The 17,856-nt window shown below is 43.7% G+C and overlaps 1 protein-coding gene across 3 annotated transcripts in view; it reads right to left on the bottom strand.

The window, feature by feature from the left end:
• lrrc31 (leucine rich repeat containing 31) overlaps positions 1 to 17,856 on the bottom strand; it is a 46,390-nt gene that overhangs the window by 9,211 nt on the left and 19,323 nt on the right. For 2 of the 3 annotated variants that reach the window (XM_060834079.1, XM_060834080.1), the window contains 3 exons: positions 17,615 to 17,782; positions 10,812 to 10,979; positions 4,436 to 4,600 (listed from right to left, as the gene is read on the bottom strand). In XM_060834079.1, coding sequence (XP_060690062.1) covers positions 4,436 to 4,600; positions 10,812 to 10,979; positions 17,615 to 17,782 — 501 coding nt within the window. The remainder of the gene's footprint in view (positions 1 to 4,435; positions 4,601 to 10,811; positions 10,980 to 17,614; positions 17,783 to 17,856) is intronic. The other variant, XM_060834081.1, reaches the window with a different exon arrangement.

The following is a 17,856-nucleotide window of genomic DNA, read 5'->3' on the forward strand; positions in this document are numbered from 1 at the left end:
CTTCCGGTGTTCTGCTTATCCATTTGTGAGGCAAGGCTCATGTCACTGTGGTATATTCGGGGGCTTAGAGCTACATGGATAACACATTTGCAAATGTGGTCACCCTGCAGCATGTGCTAAGAGATCTTTAGGAAGGACAGATAAAAATGGAAAAGGAGATGGGGTGGCATTGTTAGTGAAAGAGTAAATCAGTGTAATGATGAGACAGCACACAGTTAAGTGTTGGACCCTGGGGAGTGTTGCCGAGCAGAGGGACCTAGGGTTCAGGTACACATTATTTTTGAAAGTTGCGTAACAGGGTTGTTAAGAAGCATTTAGCATGCTTGCCTTCATTGCTCAGAGCATTGAATATAGGAGCTGGGATGTCACGTTGCGGCCATACAGGACATTGGTGAGGCCACCTTTGGAATACTTTGTACAGTTCTGGTTGTCCTATCAGAGGAAAGATATTATTAAATTAGAGACCATTTAGAAAAGGTTTACCATGATACTGCTAGGACAGGAAGATTCATGATGCAAGGAGAGGCTGGATATGCTGGTACTTTTTTCACTGCAATAAAGGTGGTTAAGGAGTCATTTTATTGTACATTTATAAAATCATGAGGGGCATGGGTAAAGTGAATAGCAAAAGGTCTTTTCCCTAGGGTTGGGGAAATCAAAACTAAGGGATAGTTTTAAGATAAGAGGAGAAAAAGTTTCAAAAAGGAACGCAAGGGTGGTTTCCAGAGGGTGTTAATGTGTGGAATGAATTGCCAAAGGATGTTTTAGACACAGGTACAATTGTAAACATTTAAGAGACATTTGGACAGGTACACGACAAGGAGAGTTTGGAGGGATATGAACTAAAAGGTTGGGAAATGGGATTAGTTTGGTTTGGAAAACTTAACTGGCATATACAAGTTGGATCAAAGGGCCTGTTTCTATGCTACAAGTCTCTATAATCCTTGCAAGAAACAAGATACAAGGAATTGTGGTTAAGGTAACTTTGGGAGTTGGGTTTGTAGTGGAATTTGGTCATCAACCTATCCCCAGGCACAGGCAAATCAATGAACGGAAGATTCAGAAATGGAACAGGTCAAAGTGAGACAAGGATGAAGAACATTGAAAGCAGAATTAAAAATCTTTTCCAATGCTGGCTCAGAGCAGGAAGAGACATCAACAAGGACATTGGTGTACCAGGGAAAGAGCACTTTGCGTTGCCCAAGCGGGATTGGAACAGAACTTGTACTAAACTTCTGTAAGACAATCGCTTGGCCTCAGCTGAAGTTTTGGGCATCACACTTTGGGAAGGAAGGATAAGATGACATTGCAGAAAGAGTGGAGGAGACGTTTGAGAATGGTTCCAGGAATGAAGAATTTGAATGATGAGGAATTAATAGAGAGATTAAGACAATTTGCCTTGGAGAAATAAATGCTTGAATGGAGATTTGAAAGACTCACTAGAAATTCTGAAGGAGAGAGAGAAGATGGGCAGATGAAATAATTTCAATTGATAGAGGAAAAGCAAGAACCAGAAGCCACAGAAGTAAAGAAAACAGAAGACGACTCACAAAAAAAAATTGTTTTTCTGCAGCAAGTAATTAGGATCTGAAACACTACCTGAACATGTGGTAGAGACAGGCCCAAATGGAATTGGACTGTTATCTGAACAAGATTAGAGTGGTGCTGGAAAAGCACAACAGGTCAGGCAGCATCTGAAGAGCAGGAAAATTGACGTTTCGGGCAAATGCCCTTCATCAGGAATGAGGCTGGGAGCCTCAGGGGTGGAAAGATAAATGGGAGGTAGTGGGGCTGGGGAGAAGGTAGCTGAGAGTGAAATAGGTGGACAGAGGTGGGGTAAAGATGATAGGTTGGAGAGGAGGGTGGAGCAGATAGGTGGGAAGGAAGATTGACGGGTGGACAGGTGTTGCTGCGCAGGAAGGTTGGAACTGGGCTAAGGCGTGTGCGTGTGCGCGAGGGGAAATGATTCTGGGGTTGAAGGGTCCCAAGGCGGAAGATGAGGCGTTCTTCCTCCAGGCATTGGGTGGTGAGGGAGTGGCAATGGAGGTGGCCCAAGACCTACATGTCCTCGTCAGAGTGGGAGGGGGAGATGAAAAGCTCAGCCATGGGAAGATGGGGTTAATTGGTGTGGGTGTCCCAGAGATGTTCTCTAAAGCACTCTGTGAGAAGGTGTCCAGTCTCCCCAATGTAGAGGAGACTGCCTCGGGAGCAACGGATATGATAAATGACACGTGTGGAAGTGCAGGTGAAATTTTGATGGATGTGGAAGGCTCCTTTGGGGCCTTGGATAGAGGTGAGGGAGGTGGTGTGGGCATAGGTTTTGCAATTCCTGCGGTGGCAGGGGAAGGTGCCAGGACGGGAGGGTGGCTTGTTAAGGGGCATGGACCTGACCAGGGTAGTCACGGAGGGAACAGTCTTTGCAGAAAGCGGATGGGGTGGGGAGGGAAATATATCCTTGGAGGTGGGGTCCTTTTATAGGTAGTGGAAATGTCAGCAGATGATGCGATTTATGCGGAGGTTGGTGGGGTGGAAGGTGAGGACCAGAGGTTTGTCTTTGTTGCGGCTGGAGGGGTGGGGTTCAAGGGTGGAGGTACAGGACGTAGATGAGATGCATTGGAGGGCATCTTCACCCATATGGGAGGGGAAAGTTTGGTCTTTAAAAGGAGGCAACTTTCTGATGTGTTCTGTCGTGAGACTGATCCTCTTGGGAGATGTGGCAGAGACAGAGGAATCGGGAATACTGAATAGCATTTTTGCAGGAGGTAGGGTGGGAGTTGGTGTAATCTAGGTAACTGTGGGAGTCGGTAAGTTTGTAAAAAAATGTCAGTGTTGAATCAGCCCTCGTGGATGGAGATGGAGTCGTCTAGAAGAGGAGAGGGGTGTCAGAGATGGTCCAGGTGAATTTAAGGTTGGGGTGGAATGTGTTGAAGTTGATGAACTGTTCGACCTCCTCATGGGAGTATGAGGTGGCACCGATGCAGTCATCAATATAGCGGAGGAAGAGGTGGGGAGTGGTGCCGGTGTAACTCCAGAAGATGGACTGTTCTGCGTAGCCAACAAAGAGACAGGAATAGCTGGGGCCCATGGCTACTCCTTTCGTCTGGAGGATGTGGGAGGATTGGAAGGAGAAATTGTTGAGGGTGAGAACCAGTTCAACCAAACGAATAAGAGTGTCAGTGGAAGGGTACTGGTGGGGATGTCAGGAGAGGAAGAAACGGAGGGCTTGGAGGCCCTGGTTATGGCGAATGGAAGTGTAGAGGGACTGGATGTCCATGGTGAAGATGAGGCATTGTGGGCCAGTAAATGGAAGTCTTGGAGGCGGTGGAGGATGTGGCTGGTGTACCGAATATCTCCCCCAACTTTACCCCAGTTCCAATATTGTATTTGTTGCTCCTCTACATTGGGGAGACTGGACAACTTCTCAGTGCTTCAGAGAACATCTCCAGGGCACCCGCACCAATTAACCCATGGCCAAACATTTCAACTCCCCCTCCCACTCTGCCAAAGACATGCAGGTCCTGAGCCTCCTCCACCACCACTCCTTCACCACCCGAGGCCTGGAGGAAGAACACCTCATTTTCCACCTCAGGACCTTCCAATCCCATGACTTCAATGTGGACTTCACCAGTTTCCTCATTTCCCCTCCCCCAACTTTACCCCAGTTCCAACCTTCCAGCTCAGCACCATCCTCATGACCTGCCAATCGTCCTTCCCACCTATTTGCCTCACCCTATCACCTTCTCCCCCGAATGCGCACTCAGCTGCCTTCTCACCAGCCCCACCTTCCTCTCCATCCCCAAGCTCCCAGCCTCATTCCTGATGATGGGCTTTTACATGAAACGGTGATTTTCCTGCTCTTCAGATGCTGCCTAACCTGCTGCGCTTTTCCCCCACCACTCTAAATCATGACTCTAATCTCCAGCATCTGCAGTACCCACTTCTGCACTGTGATCTGAACAAGAGATTGTGTAATATTACTTGGAGAAGGCAGGGTAAGGCACAAAATGAGATGCTCATTTGAAGAACCAGCACAGACACAATGACCCAAGTGGCCTCAATCTACACTGTAGCCATTCTGTGGTTCATTATAATACCGTCATAGGGTCAATGGCTAATGCCCTTTAGCAGCCAGATACTGAGGCAACAGCTGATATTTCATCTAAGCCCAGTTCCTGCGACAATGAAAGATGCATTCTAAAATTTCAAATTGGAACAGAAATGGGAAGTTCCCTTGTTTCTCTTACAATGCTACTCCATTCGAGTGACATTAAAACTAACTTCAAAATAACAAGTGGGAAAATATTCAATTTTCTATCACTACCTTTCTTAATAAATACAAATTCTCATTTTTAAAACATTCACTCCAAGATTTCCTCCTGGAGAGGTGTTCAGCTATTAAGAATAGTACAGAACAGTTGATTGCAGCTTTACTCACTGAGAGCAGAAACATCATCTTCAGTCAATGAGCACCGATGTACATCAAACACTTGGAGCTGTTTGAAGTTTGATAAATGGGCTGCTGTCTCATTGAAACTACCTCCAATGTCATTACAGGAGAACACTAACTTCTTCATACAAGGCACACATTCTAGTGCATCACCTGCAGATATGGAGACAAATTTATTAAAATTAAATGTTGATTGAAGACATATTGGAACTGATCAGATCAGACTGTGCTGTTAAACCTCTTACAACCAGTGATGCTGAATACCAGAACTCATTCTTCCCTTAAATTTTATTCAATGTGAGACGTTACAAAATATTTAAATCCTAAGTCAACAACTCACAGCAGTATCCCTTTGACAGTGCAGCACTTGATCACTAGTTTTTTTTTAAGAAAAAACAAGTTTCGACACCAAGAATGCAATCCAAAACCATCAGATTCAGAATCACTACAGTGTGGAAGCAGGCCATTTGGCCCATTGAGTCCACACTACCCCTCCCAAAAAGAGAGAGTGTCGCATCTCCATTACCCTATAATGAATGAAAGTGGTAGAGCGTGAGCCTTGGTGAAGTAGGTTCAATAGTAAAGATGGAGTGAACATCAGGTAGCAGAGAGACAATGGTGGCACTTACGCTGGCAAAGTGGAGAAGGTTTTGGACCTTCTGCCTACAGAGCTACGTATTTATCCAGATGGATAAGACTGCCATCCAGGTTAAAGCAATCTCAGACCAGGCTGATGTCATCAGCCCTGCTGGCAAAACAGGAGACCGACTCCCCCTCTTCTCTCATGTCCAGGGGAATGTTAGACACCAGGTAGGGCAACTCTAGGCACAGTGTTTGTCGGGGGGGGGGGGGGGGGGGGGGGAGGATCTACAAACCTTTAAAGTTGGTACAGGCACAGAGCCGACAGGGAGTCCCAAATATTCCAGGAGCAGCAATTTGTTCTGGGAATGGTGTTGAAACAGTTGGGGATAAAATCAAAAATGTGGGGCCCTTTGAGACAGGATTAGATAGTTAATGAGGCAAGTTTGTCAAGACACTGAAAACATGGGCTAGGCCTTGTGGTGAATATCACAAGAGAAAAAAAAAACTGATGCAGCTTGCACTTATCAAACAGAAAGGTGAGCTTCAGCCCAATGACCAATTCCTGCTTTCTCAGTATTCATTACCAATCTGTGCCAGCTGTCTTTAAAGGTAAATCATGTTTGATCAACTTGTTTAAACATTTTGATTATACCTTCTCTGTGGCATGATCAGCTTAGTGCAGAAGATGTATACCTGGAAGGTTCGAAAAATGTGCCATAATGTGCACAGAGAGGTGTGCCAGAAGGTAAGCGGAGACCTGTTTAAATTAACTTTTTTCTTTTCGTAGTCTGTGTTTGTTTTCAACTAGGAGTGGGAACCCAGAAGTCATCAACAGAGGCTTCTGGGAAGGTAAGTTTGAGTGGAGAAGGAACCAGAGACACTACACGTGTAGTGTCTCCCACCCGCTCTCCTCCTCTAACCTAAAAAAAGGACTCAGTCGGCTGAACAGGTAAGCTACTTAGTGTTCTTGTTTTGGAGACTAAGTGTAGAGTTATGGCAGCGCAGGCAGTGGAATGTTCCTCCTGCAGGATGTTGGAGGTAGGGGTGACCACCGATGCTCCTGCTGACTTCACCTGCAGGAAGTGCAGCCAGCTCCAGCCCCTCAGACCGCGTTAGGGAACTGGAGCTGGATGAACTGAGGATTATTCGAGAGGCTGAGAGGGTGATAGATAGAAGCTACAGGGACATAGTTACGCCAGAGAACAGAGGTAGCTGGGTAACAGTTAGAGATGGGAACGGGAGGAAGCAGGCAGTGCAGGGATCCCCTGTGGTCGTTCCCCTCAACAATAAGTATACCGCTTTGGATACTGTTGGGGAGTCGGCCTAGCAGGGGTAAGCTGCAGTGACCGGGTCTCTAGCACGAGGTCCAGCTCTGAGGCCCAGAAGGGAAAGGGGAGAGGAGGAGAGCGCTAGTTATAGGAGACTCTATAGTTAGAGGGACAGACAGGCAGTTCTGTGAAAATGGGCGAGACTCTTGGATGGTTTGTTGCTTCCCAGGTGCCAGGGTCCGAGATGTCTCGGACCGTGTCTTCAGAATCCTTAAGGGGGAGGGTGTGCAGCCAGAAGTCGTGGTGCACATTGGCACCAACATAGGTAGGAAGAGGGGTGGGGAGGTCATTCAGGAGCTCAGGGAGTTAGGCTGGAAGCTAAAAGCTAGGACGGACAGAGTCGTCATCTCTGGTTGTTGCCGGTGCCATGTGACAGTGAGGCAAGGAATAGGGAGAGAGTGCAGTTGAACATGTGGCTGCAAGGATGGTGTAGGAGGGAGGGCTTCAGGTATTTGGACAATTGGACTGCATTCTGGGGAGGATGGGACCTGTACAAGCGGGATGGGTTGCACCTGAACCAGAAGGGCACCAATATCCTGAGAGGTAGGTTTGCTAGCACTCTTCGGTGAGGGGGGGGGGGTTTACATAGAATGCTGCAAGACAGGATCGGAGGAACATAAATTGGGAGCATAGGCTGTCAGGGAAGGATGTCATTGAAATGTGGAACTTTTTCAAGGAACAGATACGATGTGTCCTTGATATGTATGTACCTGTCAGGCTGGAAAGAGATGGTCGTGTGAGGGAACCTTGGTTGACGAGGGACGTTGAATGTCTTGTAAGGAGGAAGAAGGAGGCTTACATAAGGTTGAGGAAACAAGGTTCAGACAGAGCATGAGGGGGATACAGGACAGCCAGGAGGAAGCTGAAGAAAGGGATTAGGAGAGCTAAGAGAGGGCACGAAAAATCTTTGGGAGGTAGGATCAAGGATAACCCCAAGGTCTTTTATGCGTATGTGAGAAACATGAGAATGACGAGAACGAGGGTAGGTCCGATCAAGGACAGTAGTGGGAGACCGTGTATTGAGTCGCAAGAGATAGGAGAGGTCTTGAATGAATACTTTTCTTCAGTATTTACAAATGAGAGGGACCGTATTGTTGAAGAGGAGAGTGTGAAACGGACTGGTAAGCTAGAGGAGATACTTGTTAGGAAGGAAGATGTGTTGGACATTTTGGAAAAACTTGAGGATAGACAAGTCCCCCGGGCCTGATGGGATATATCCTAGGATTATGTGGGAAGCAAGAGAGGAAATTGCAGAACCGTTGGCAAAGATCTTTTCGTCTTCACTGTCAATGGGGGTGGTGCCAGGGGACTGGAGAGTGGTGAATGTTGTGCCCCTGTTCAAAAAAGGAAATAGGGATAACCCCAGGAATTACAGGTCAGTTAGTCTTACTTCGGTGGTAGGCAAAGTAATGGAAAGGATACTGAGGGATAGGATTTATGAGTATCTGGAAAGACACTGCTTGATTAGGGACAGCCAGCACGGATTTGTGAGGGGTAGGTCTTGCCTTACAAGGCTTATTGAATTCTTTGAGGAGGTGACCAAGCATGTGGATGAGGGTAGAGCAATGGATGTAGTGTACATGGATTTTAGTAAGGCATTTGATAAGGTTCCCCATGGTAGGCTTATGTGAAAAGTCAGGAGGCATGGGATAGTGGGATGTTTGGCCAGTTGGATAGAGAACTGGCTAACCGGTCAAAGTCAGAGTGGTGGTAGATGGTAAATATTCAGCCTGGAACCCAGTTACAAGTGGAGTTCCGCAGGGATCAGTTCTGGGTCCTCTACTGTTTGTAATTTTTATTAATGACTTGGAAGAGGGAGTCAAAGGGTGGGTCAGTAAATTTGCAGACGATACGAAGATTGGTGGAGTTGTGGATAGTGAGGAAGGCTGTTGTCGGCTGCAAAGGGACTTCGATATGATGCAGAGCTGGGCTGAGGAGTGGCAGATGGAGTTCAACCCTGTCAAGTGTGAGGTTGTCCATTTTGGAAGGACAAATAAGAATGCGGAATACAGGGTTAACGGTAGGGTTCGTAATAAGGTGGAGGAGCAGAGGGATCTTGAGGTCTATGTTCATAGATCTTTGAAAGTTGCCACTCAGGTGGATAGAGCTTGTAAGAAGGCCTATGGTGTATTAGCGTGCATTAGCAGAGGGATTGAATTCAAGAGTCGTGAGGTGATGTTGCAGCTGTATAGAACCTTGGTAAGGCCACATTTGGAGTACTGTGTGCAGTTCTGGTCGCCTCATTTTAGGAAAGATGTGGAAGCTTTGGAGGGGGTGCAGAGGAGATTTACCAGGATGTTGCCTGGAATGGAGAATAGGTCGTATGAGGATAGGTTGAGAGTGCTAGGCCTTTTCTCATTGGAACGGCGAAGGATGAGGGGTGACTTGATAGAGGTTTATAAAAGGTGATCAGGGGAATAGATAGAGTAGACAGTCAGAGACTTTTTCCCTGGGTACAACAGAGTGTTACAAGAGGACATAAATTTAAGGTGAAGGGTGGAAGGTACAGGGGGGCTGTCGGGGTAGGTTCTTTACCCAGAGAGTGGTGAGGCATGGAATGCGCTGCCTGTGGGAGTGGCAGAGTCAGAATCATTGGTGACCTTTAAGCAGCAATTGGATAGGTACATGGATAGGTGCTTAAGCTAGGACAAATATTCAGCACAACGTCGTGGGCCAAAGGGCCTGTTCTGTGCTGTATTATTCTGTGTTCTATATGGGAGACTCATTAGGATTCTTGTGGAGGAGTAATAGTACCTGTACCACTGGGTCAGAGGTCTAAATTTAAGTCACAGCTGTTCCAGGTCATCCTGTTTGAATAGATTAATTAGAAATATCCTTAGGAAGCCTAGGTGGCAGACAATTGTCTCAGTGACAGGAACAAAGGATGATGGGTAAATGAATGTTTTTCAGACGGTGGGGGTGGCTTGCAGTATTGTGATCCTTGCTTTTCCTCAAATGTAATTAATGGACTCTATTAGTGAACAGGGCAGCATTTCAAACTTTTTCTAGGATAGAAAACTTGAAAGAATTGTGAAGGGGTCAATGCAGAACTTCATAAAAAAATTGTTGAAAATTTGGTGAAGTGAATGGATAGATGGCAGATGAAGTTCAATGCAGAGAAATGGGAGGTGATACATTTGAGGAAAGAACATGGAGAGATTATATATAAATAAAGTTCAAAGTAAAATAAAGTAAACCTAAAACGAAGCAAAGAAACTTGGGTGGGTATGTGCTTAAATCATTATAAGGTGGCAAGACATCTGGAGAGATCAGTTAACAAAGCATGCAGGATCCTCTACTTTATTAATGGAGCATAAAATACAAGAACAAAGAGGGTCTGCTAAGCTTATAGGGCACTGGTTAGATTTAAACTGGAGTATTGTATACTGAGCAGGACTGAGAGCCGCACATTCAGAAGGGACGTAAACACAGAACTTGCAGAAGAGCTTTACGAGAATGGCTCTAGGGATGAGACGCTTGAGTTATGGAGTTAGATTGGAAAAAGGTCAGGGTCGTTTACCTTGCAGAGGTGAAGGCTGAAGGATGATTCGGCTGTAGCTTGCAAAATCATGAGGAGTGTGGACAAAGTAGTTAGTGAGAAACGGTTTCCACTCGCTAAAGATTGAAAACGCTTAAAGCAATTTGCAAAAGCAACAAATGTGATGCAAATTTAAAAAAACATTATGTAGGGAGTAGTTAAGATCTGCAAAACACTGTCTGGACGTATGGTGGAATCAGGTTCAAGAGAACAGCAAATGATTAAATTTGAAGAGAAACAGCATGCAGGGTTACAGGAAAAGACAGGAAAATAGTTTTGAGTCAGATGTTCATTCAGAGAGTTTGTGCAGATGTGATGGCTTCAAATAGCTTCCATCTGCACCCTAACAATTCTGGAACTCTAACATTTATTTTGTTTGTTCAAAACTCTGGAATTCTGTGGCTTTATTCTCCTGGTGAGTAACTGCGATTTCAAAACTTGGTTTACTTGCTTAAAATGTTTATGGTCCCTAATCAGATTGCAATATATAGTGATTTGGTTTGGGAATGAGAGAAATTGCAGCAAAATTTCCTTGTAACTAAGGAGTTATATCAATTATCTTCCAAATTACTCATTGTAATTGTATGGCAACATTGTTATTTGTATAGGATGCACCCAAATCCTTCTGAACATCAATTACCAGTTTCTCATTTTCTTTTTTTAAAGAAAAAATGCTGTTTTACCCTTCCTACCAAAATGGATAATTTCACACTTCCATATATTTATTCCGTTTGGCGGCATCTTGCTCAATATCCCTCTGCAGCCCTCTTGAGGAGTAGGATCAGGAAGAAGTGTAGCAAAAAAAAAACACAATGGGGATGAAGGTAGATGTGAGGAGAGCTGAGAGAAGGAACGTACAAATTAAATACAACAGGAAGAGGCCAAGTTAATCTCATTGCCACCTTAGAGAAATTACCCAAATTAATGATGCTGCCCCCTCTTAATCCACACAGGTGCAACTTTAATACTTGCAGATGAGGTACGTGCTTCAGCTCCTGAAATAAGGCTTCCAGACCACTTCCCACATCTTTATTCATGGAGAGATCCAGAACTTCCAATTTTGTGATTACAGACAAAGCCTGTCCTTTAGGAGAGAAATGAAAAAAAGTTGTTACTGTAGATGCAAAAATTCTCCAGCTTTAAAAAAAATCTGAATTCAGCAATTTAGTGAACTGACAAAGCTGGATAATATGACTCAAAGAACAATTTGAAAGACAGATTCAAATTCATGGGACATTGGCACCGGTACTGGGGAAGGAGGGAGCTGTTCCAATGGGGCAGGCTCCACCTGAATCATGCTGGAACCAGAGTCCTGGAGATTACAACTAGGGAAGTAGCTAGGGCTTTATATTAAAGTCATAGGGTAGGTTCTGTTGCACAGAAAATAAAATCAAAGGTAAAAGAGAAGGAGAATTTCAGGTTAGTGAAGGGGTTGATTGTTACCAGAGAGGAAAAAAAAGTGACAATGTGCTAATGTCATACTGTATTAAAGGAACCATAAAAGTTCAGGGAAACTTGACAGGAGAATAAACTAAAAGGCTTTGTATCTTAATGCACAAAGCATTCAGAATAAGGTAGATGAACTAATGGTGCAAATCAAGGTAGATGAATATGATCTCATCGCCATTATGGGAACATGGTTACAAGGAATCAAAACTGAATTTAACATTCAGGAATATTTCATGGGACCTTTTGGAGAGGCAGAAGGAATGGAGAAGGTGGTGGGATAGCACTGTAATAAGAGAAGAAATAATGACAGTTGTGAGAGATGATCTCGGCTTGGATGATGTAGAGGAGAAAGTGAGATGCTGGAGATCAGAGCTGAAAATGTGTTGCTGGAAAAGTGCAGCAGGTCAGGCAGCATCCAAGGAGCAGGAGAATTGACGTTTCGGGCATGAACCCTTCTTCAGGATGAGGAGAATGTGCCAAGCAGGCTAAGATAAAAGGTAGGGAGGAGGGACTTGGGGGAGGTGCGTTGGAAATGAGATAGGTGGAAGGAGGTCAAGGTGAGGGTAATAGACCGGAGTGGGGGTGGGGTGGAGAGGTCAGGAAGAAAATTGCAGGTTAGGAAGGCGGTGCTGAGTTCAAGGGTTGGGACTGAGACAAGGTGGGTGGAGGGGAAACGAGGAAACTGGAGAAATCTGAGTTCATCCCTTGTGGTTGGAGGGTTCCTAGGCGGAAGATGAGGCGCTCTTCCTCCAGCCGTCTTGTTGCTATGGTCTGGCGATGGAGGAGTCCTAGGACCTGCATGTCCTTGGTGAAGTGGGAGGGGGAGTTGAAGTGTTGAGCCATGGGGTGGTTGGGTTGGTTGGTCCAGGTGTACCAGAGGTGTTCTCTGAAACGTTCCACAAGTAGGCGGCCCGTCTCCCCAATATACAGGAGGCTACATTGGGTGCAGCGGATGCAGTAAATGATGTGTGCGGAAGTGCAAGTGAATTTGTGGCGGATATGGAAGGATCCCTTGGGGCCTAGGAGGGAAGTAAGGGGGGGGGGGGGGGGGGGGGGGAAGGAGAAAAGGTGTGGGCACAAGTTTTACATTTCTTGCGGTTGCAGGGGAAGGTGCTGGGAGTGGAGGTTGGGTTGGTGGGGGGTGCGGACCTGACAAGGGAGTCACAGAGGGAGTGGTCTTTTCGGAACACTGATAGGGGAGGGGAGGGAAATATATCTCTGGTGGTAGGGTCCGTTTAGAGGTGGCGGAAAGGACGACAGATGATACGATGTATATGGAGGTAAGCGGGGTGGTAGCTGAGGACCAGTGGGGTTCTGTCCTGGTGGCGATTGGAGGGATGGGGCTCAAGGGTGGAGGAGCGGGAAGTGGAGGAGATGCGGTGGAGTATGATGTAGAGTCCATTTTGGCAAAGGTAAAAATAGCAAAGGAAAAGAAGGCAGATAAGAGTAATGTACAGACCTCCACACACTAGATAATAGGTCCAAAAGATATATCAACAAATAACTGCCTCATGTTGACAAGAAATCGAGCAATAATTATGGGTGATCTTCATGTTGACCAAATTAATGAAAATGCAAACAATAGCTCCGATAATAAATTCATAGAATGCATCAGGGTTAGCTTCCTCGAGCAATATGTCATGAAGCCAACCAGTGTGACAATGAAACTCCTTGAACAAGGTTAGGTTGTCCATGGTTGTCTTTACGACCCTTCTGGGAAAAAAAAGAGAGGTTCTGTTTTATCTGCACTGATCTACTTGAAGATTTTGAGTTTAAAAAAAACACTTATACAATGAAAGGGGAGTGACCAGTTGTCCCAGCTCAGCTTGTCTGATTTGTTTGAGTTTATGCAGCCTGGCTGTTCACAGCTGCTGGTCAGTTGGGAATCCAAAAGAAACAGCTCCATGGAAGGTGTTCCATGCGGAATCTTTCTGCCATCCCTCTCTATCTCTCTCTCTCGTAAGACCCTGTGTTTGATTTTATCCTTTTTGCCAAGGGGTGTTTCTGGGAATTGTTGCAGGAATTTCAACAGCATCATTATTTTTGGATAGTCCATTGGGTTTTGAATAGGTTAAGCTAATCTGTTCTCTTGTTTGTGTTTCATTCAGTCCTCTAAATAAATTCTGTTTTGTTTAAAACTGAGGAGTTTTGAACAGCTGCAGCACTCCTCAGACATAGACTTTAAACCTGCTCAAAACTACTAGAAATTTCACCTTCTTGAAATGTTTTAAGGGAGTCTGACCTGGTCCATAACACCAAGAAGCAGGTTTTCATGGGTCTGGTAATGGTAATGAGAAGAGTTTAATAAATTACCTCAGTTATAAATCCCTGCAGAAATAGTGATCATATATGATGGAATGAAATATTCAGTTCAACAGTGAGAATTTGGGACAAAAATGACTGTTTAGCTTAAATAAAGGGAATACAATGAAATTAGGATAACATTATGAAGAAAGGTCAGTGGACTTGAAATGTTAAAGGAATTCTCTCCATAAATGTTATTAGACCTGCTGAGTTTTTTCCAGCAATTTCAATTTGCATTTGTGAAATAAAGATAGAGTGAACTGGGAGGATAGATCAGCAGGACTGACAGTAAGCAAGTAGTGGCAGACATTTCATGGGGTGTGTGGGTGTGTAGGTGTGTAGAAAGGCTGCTGAGATCAGTCTATTGAGAGTGGAACACCTCTCTCTCTCCATCTGCCCTTCTAACTTCGACCTGCAAGCTTCTGTTTCAGTTTTATTGTGTTTAAGGGGTTTGTTTATTGGGACTGTTATGTACTTCAGAACAGCATAATTAAGTCTAGTTTGGATAGACAGATCTATGGGCATTCTGTATTCTGTTCTGGGTGGTTCATTCTGTAATTTTGTGAGTAAGTTTTGTTTGTTTTAAAACCTGGTAGTCAACCTAGCTAACCTCTCAGTAATTTTCATTGTACACTTACCAAAACAAATAGCAACATTATGGTATGGGCTGCCTGCTTAAAAATGTTTTGAGTGGTCTGGCCTAGTCCATAACAGATTATTATATTTGGATTTCCACAAGGCATGTGACAATGTACCCCATAAAAGATTAAGTCATAAGATAAGATAAAAGAGGGTTCTTTGTCAGATTAGTGACCTATGATCAGTGGGCTTCCACAGGGATCAGTGCTGGGACTTCCACTGTTTAGGTTATATCCTAAATGATCTGCATGAAGGAAGTGAATGTATGGTTACCAAATTTGTAGACAACACAAAAATAGGTGAAAAGGCAGATTGTGAGAGGGATACAAACATTTAGAGATGGGCTAAGTGCTCAATAAGTTGACAAATCGAGTATATTGTGAAGAATGTTAGGTTGTTCATTTTGGAATAGAAAAGAGAACAGAATATTATTTAAAAATGAAGAAAAGCTTCAAACAAAAAAAAGGACTTTGGGATACTTGAGCATGAAGCACAATGCTAGCATACAGGTTCAGCAGGTAATTAGGAAGGCTAAAGGAATGTAGTACTTTATTTCAAAGGAGTTGGAGTATCTCTACAGCTAGAGTAGGGAAATCTTACAGCAACTATTCAAGGTGTTGGTAAGACCACATCTGCAGTATGGAGAGAAATTTTGGTCCCCTTATTTCAGGAAAGATATAATGTCACTGGAGGCAGCTCAGAGAAGGTTCACTAGGCTGAGCACTGATATGGAGGGATTGTCTTATGTACAAAGATAAAACAAGACTCTCCTGGTTGGAAGAATGAAAGGTGATCAGAAACATAAGATTTTTTTAAGGGGCTTCGCAGAATGCTTAACCCTCAGTGTCTAGGACCAGAGGACACAGCCTCAGAATAAAAGTTTAAGCCTGGAACAAGGCGTAATGTCTTCTAAGGGATGTACAAGTTTGGAATTCCTTGCCACACAGAGCTGTGGGGCAGAGTCTTTGTGTATATTTAATTTGAGATAGACATATACTTGATCAGTCCGGGAAATCAAGGGTTTATGGGGACAGCACAGGCAAGTGGATAGGTGGAATATTGGATAAGCCAAAATCTGACTGACTGGTGGAGCAGGCTCAAGGGGCCAAAACAGCTTGCTCTTGTTCCTGATCATCCAGGCTCAAATTGTATACACTGCTGTCTCTCTGCACTGGATTGTGAGATTACACAAAATAGGAGTGAACTATCACAACAGAAAGACAGTTGCACATTGTGTTCAAAGCACTGGGACTGTTTTCAGGTGTACATTGCATTTCCATCAACTTAGAACTTAAGAAAAATAAGAAAAACTCAATTCTTTTAGAAATTAAGGGGAGTAAACATTTGAGTCTGTGGGGGTGATGTGGAGGCAATGCCACGGGACTCGTAATTCTGAAATCTGGGGTCATGAGATCAAATCCCAGCGCTGCATGTTTCAAAAAACAAGACAAAAAAAAAGCTAGCTTCATGGTGACCTATAACCACCATCAAAAAAAAAATCCAGCTGGTTCACACACATTCAGTGAACCAGATGGGTTTTTCTAATGGTGGTTATGGGTCATCATGAAGCTAGTTTTTTTCCAATTTTTTTTGTTTTGGTTTGTTTTTTTAATGTGCAGTATAGGCATTTGATCCCATGACCCCAGGGTTTAAAATTACTAGTCCAGCGACTTTAGATCTTTATCTTGTACCTACAGGAGATTCCAGATCCACAACAATGGTTGACTGAACTACCTTCTGGGTCATGAGGGATGGACAATCAGTACTGACCAGAAATGCCAACATCCAATGAACGTTTTAAAAAAAAATAAAACTGGGCTGAAAAGTCATTGGAGGAGGAGTGATTCAAAAAAAAACAAAAAAAGCACAAGACAGTCATTTAACCCAAAGCCCTGTAATTCTTTCCTGATCAAGTTTAGTAAACTTGTTACTTTACACTACTAACCAGCATTCTCTTACAAATGGCAAGGTAAATTTCTTTTCCCAATGTTCAGTTTTTTTTTTCAAAAATAGTTGATTATAAATTGGCAAAAGTTGTTCTTGGGCACGACATTGAAGTTCTTGGGTCAGTTTAGTTTTGATATACTGTACCACTTGGAGGAAACGTCAATTAATCCATTATTTCTTAAAAAGGTAATTGAAGATCATGGGTCAGCCTGTACTTCCAATGTGGTGATTTTATTGTAGAGTTTTGTGCTGGCGATTCCTCAACCTCCTTGACTCACATCTCAGTTGGATTTGCCTCCACAGCATTTTTAGGCAGTGCATCTCTGATCACATCAACTCACTTCGGTTTTTGAAAAAAAAAATCACCTTAAATCTGTCTCCTTCCAATACTTTTTCCATTAGAAAAACATTTCTTCTTTCTTACTTTAGTAGAACTCGTGACTTTGAGCATCTCTTTGCTTAGTATCTGCACCCTAGAAAACTCCGTTTACTCAAATTTACAGCATAGAAGGAAACTATTTAGCCTGTCGGGTCTGCACCTGTCAACAACATTCTGACAACAGACCCCATTTCCCAGTTTTTGGTCCATAGCATTGGAGTCTATAGCAAAGCAAGTGAAAATCTAATCCTGCATCAATGTTACAGGAGTTTCTGCTTGAACCAGTAAGAGAAATCAAGGGCTGTGGGGAAAAGGCAGGAAAGTAGATATGCACCGAGCTGCCTGTCACCTCCTCAAATAATTTTGAGCAATAAAGTGAAAGATGCTTGAGCAAGACAAATATGGATGGAAGGAGACTTGTCCAGAGGATACACCATTCTAAACTATTTTGGAAATGGTCGGTTTCTGCACTATAAATACCTGATGTTCCAAATCCAGTAAAACACCTTTAACAAAAATGTAAGCTTGTTCCTGGATGAGGACATGCTGTGTAGGCCAGCACCTATTGCCCAGATGATAGTTAAGAGTCAAAAACATTACTGTAAGTCCAGTTTCACATGTATACAGACCAGTTCAGACTAGCAGATTTCCTTCCCCAAGGGATATTCATGAACAATTGACAATGGTCATATGTTTGTCTTTGTGCCATTTTGTTTTATTCCAGGCTATTTTTCGTTGAATTTAAAATTCAACATTTGCCATGGGATTCAAACACTTGATCCCAGAACATCAGCCTGGAGTTCTGGATTACTCAACTATTGACAGTGCCATCACATCATGGCCTCTAAATTAATGAGGATTTCTAAATTTTCATTACTTCTCAGAGAGCAAGATAAAAGCTCAAATTCCCACAACTTGTGCTTAATGTGACCAAATAAAACCTTGCCAAGATACAAGAAAAGAAATTGGAATCAAAATTCCTTTCTGCTTGTAATCATTACCCAAGGCTTTCGCATCCTTTGCGGTTAAGTCACAATCTACCAGCTTTAGAATCTTCAGCTTAGAGTCTACTCCGAGCTTCTGAGTAAAGACAGACAGGTTTCCTCCCAAATCACTGTTCCAAGATAAATCAATTTCTTCAACATTTGGCAAGTGTTGAATCCAGTCACCTGCAAAATAATTTCTCAATTAGTATTCCATTTAATTTCCAGATGGGTAATTGTCAAAGTAATATATTTTACAT

The sequence above is a fragment of the Hemiscyllium ocellatum genome, chromosome 13, assembly GCF_020745735.1.
Source record: "Hemiscyllium ocellatum isolate sHemOce1 chromosome 13, sHemOce1.pat.X.cur, whole genome shotgun sequence".
Taxonomy (NCBI): domain Eukaryota; kingdom Metazoa; phylum Chordata; class Chondrichthyes; order Orectolobiformes; family Hemiscylliidae; genus Hemiscyllium; species Hemiscyllium ocellatum.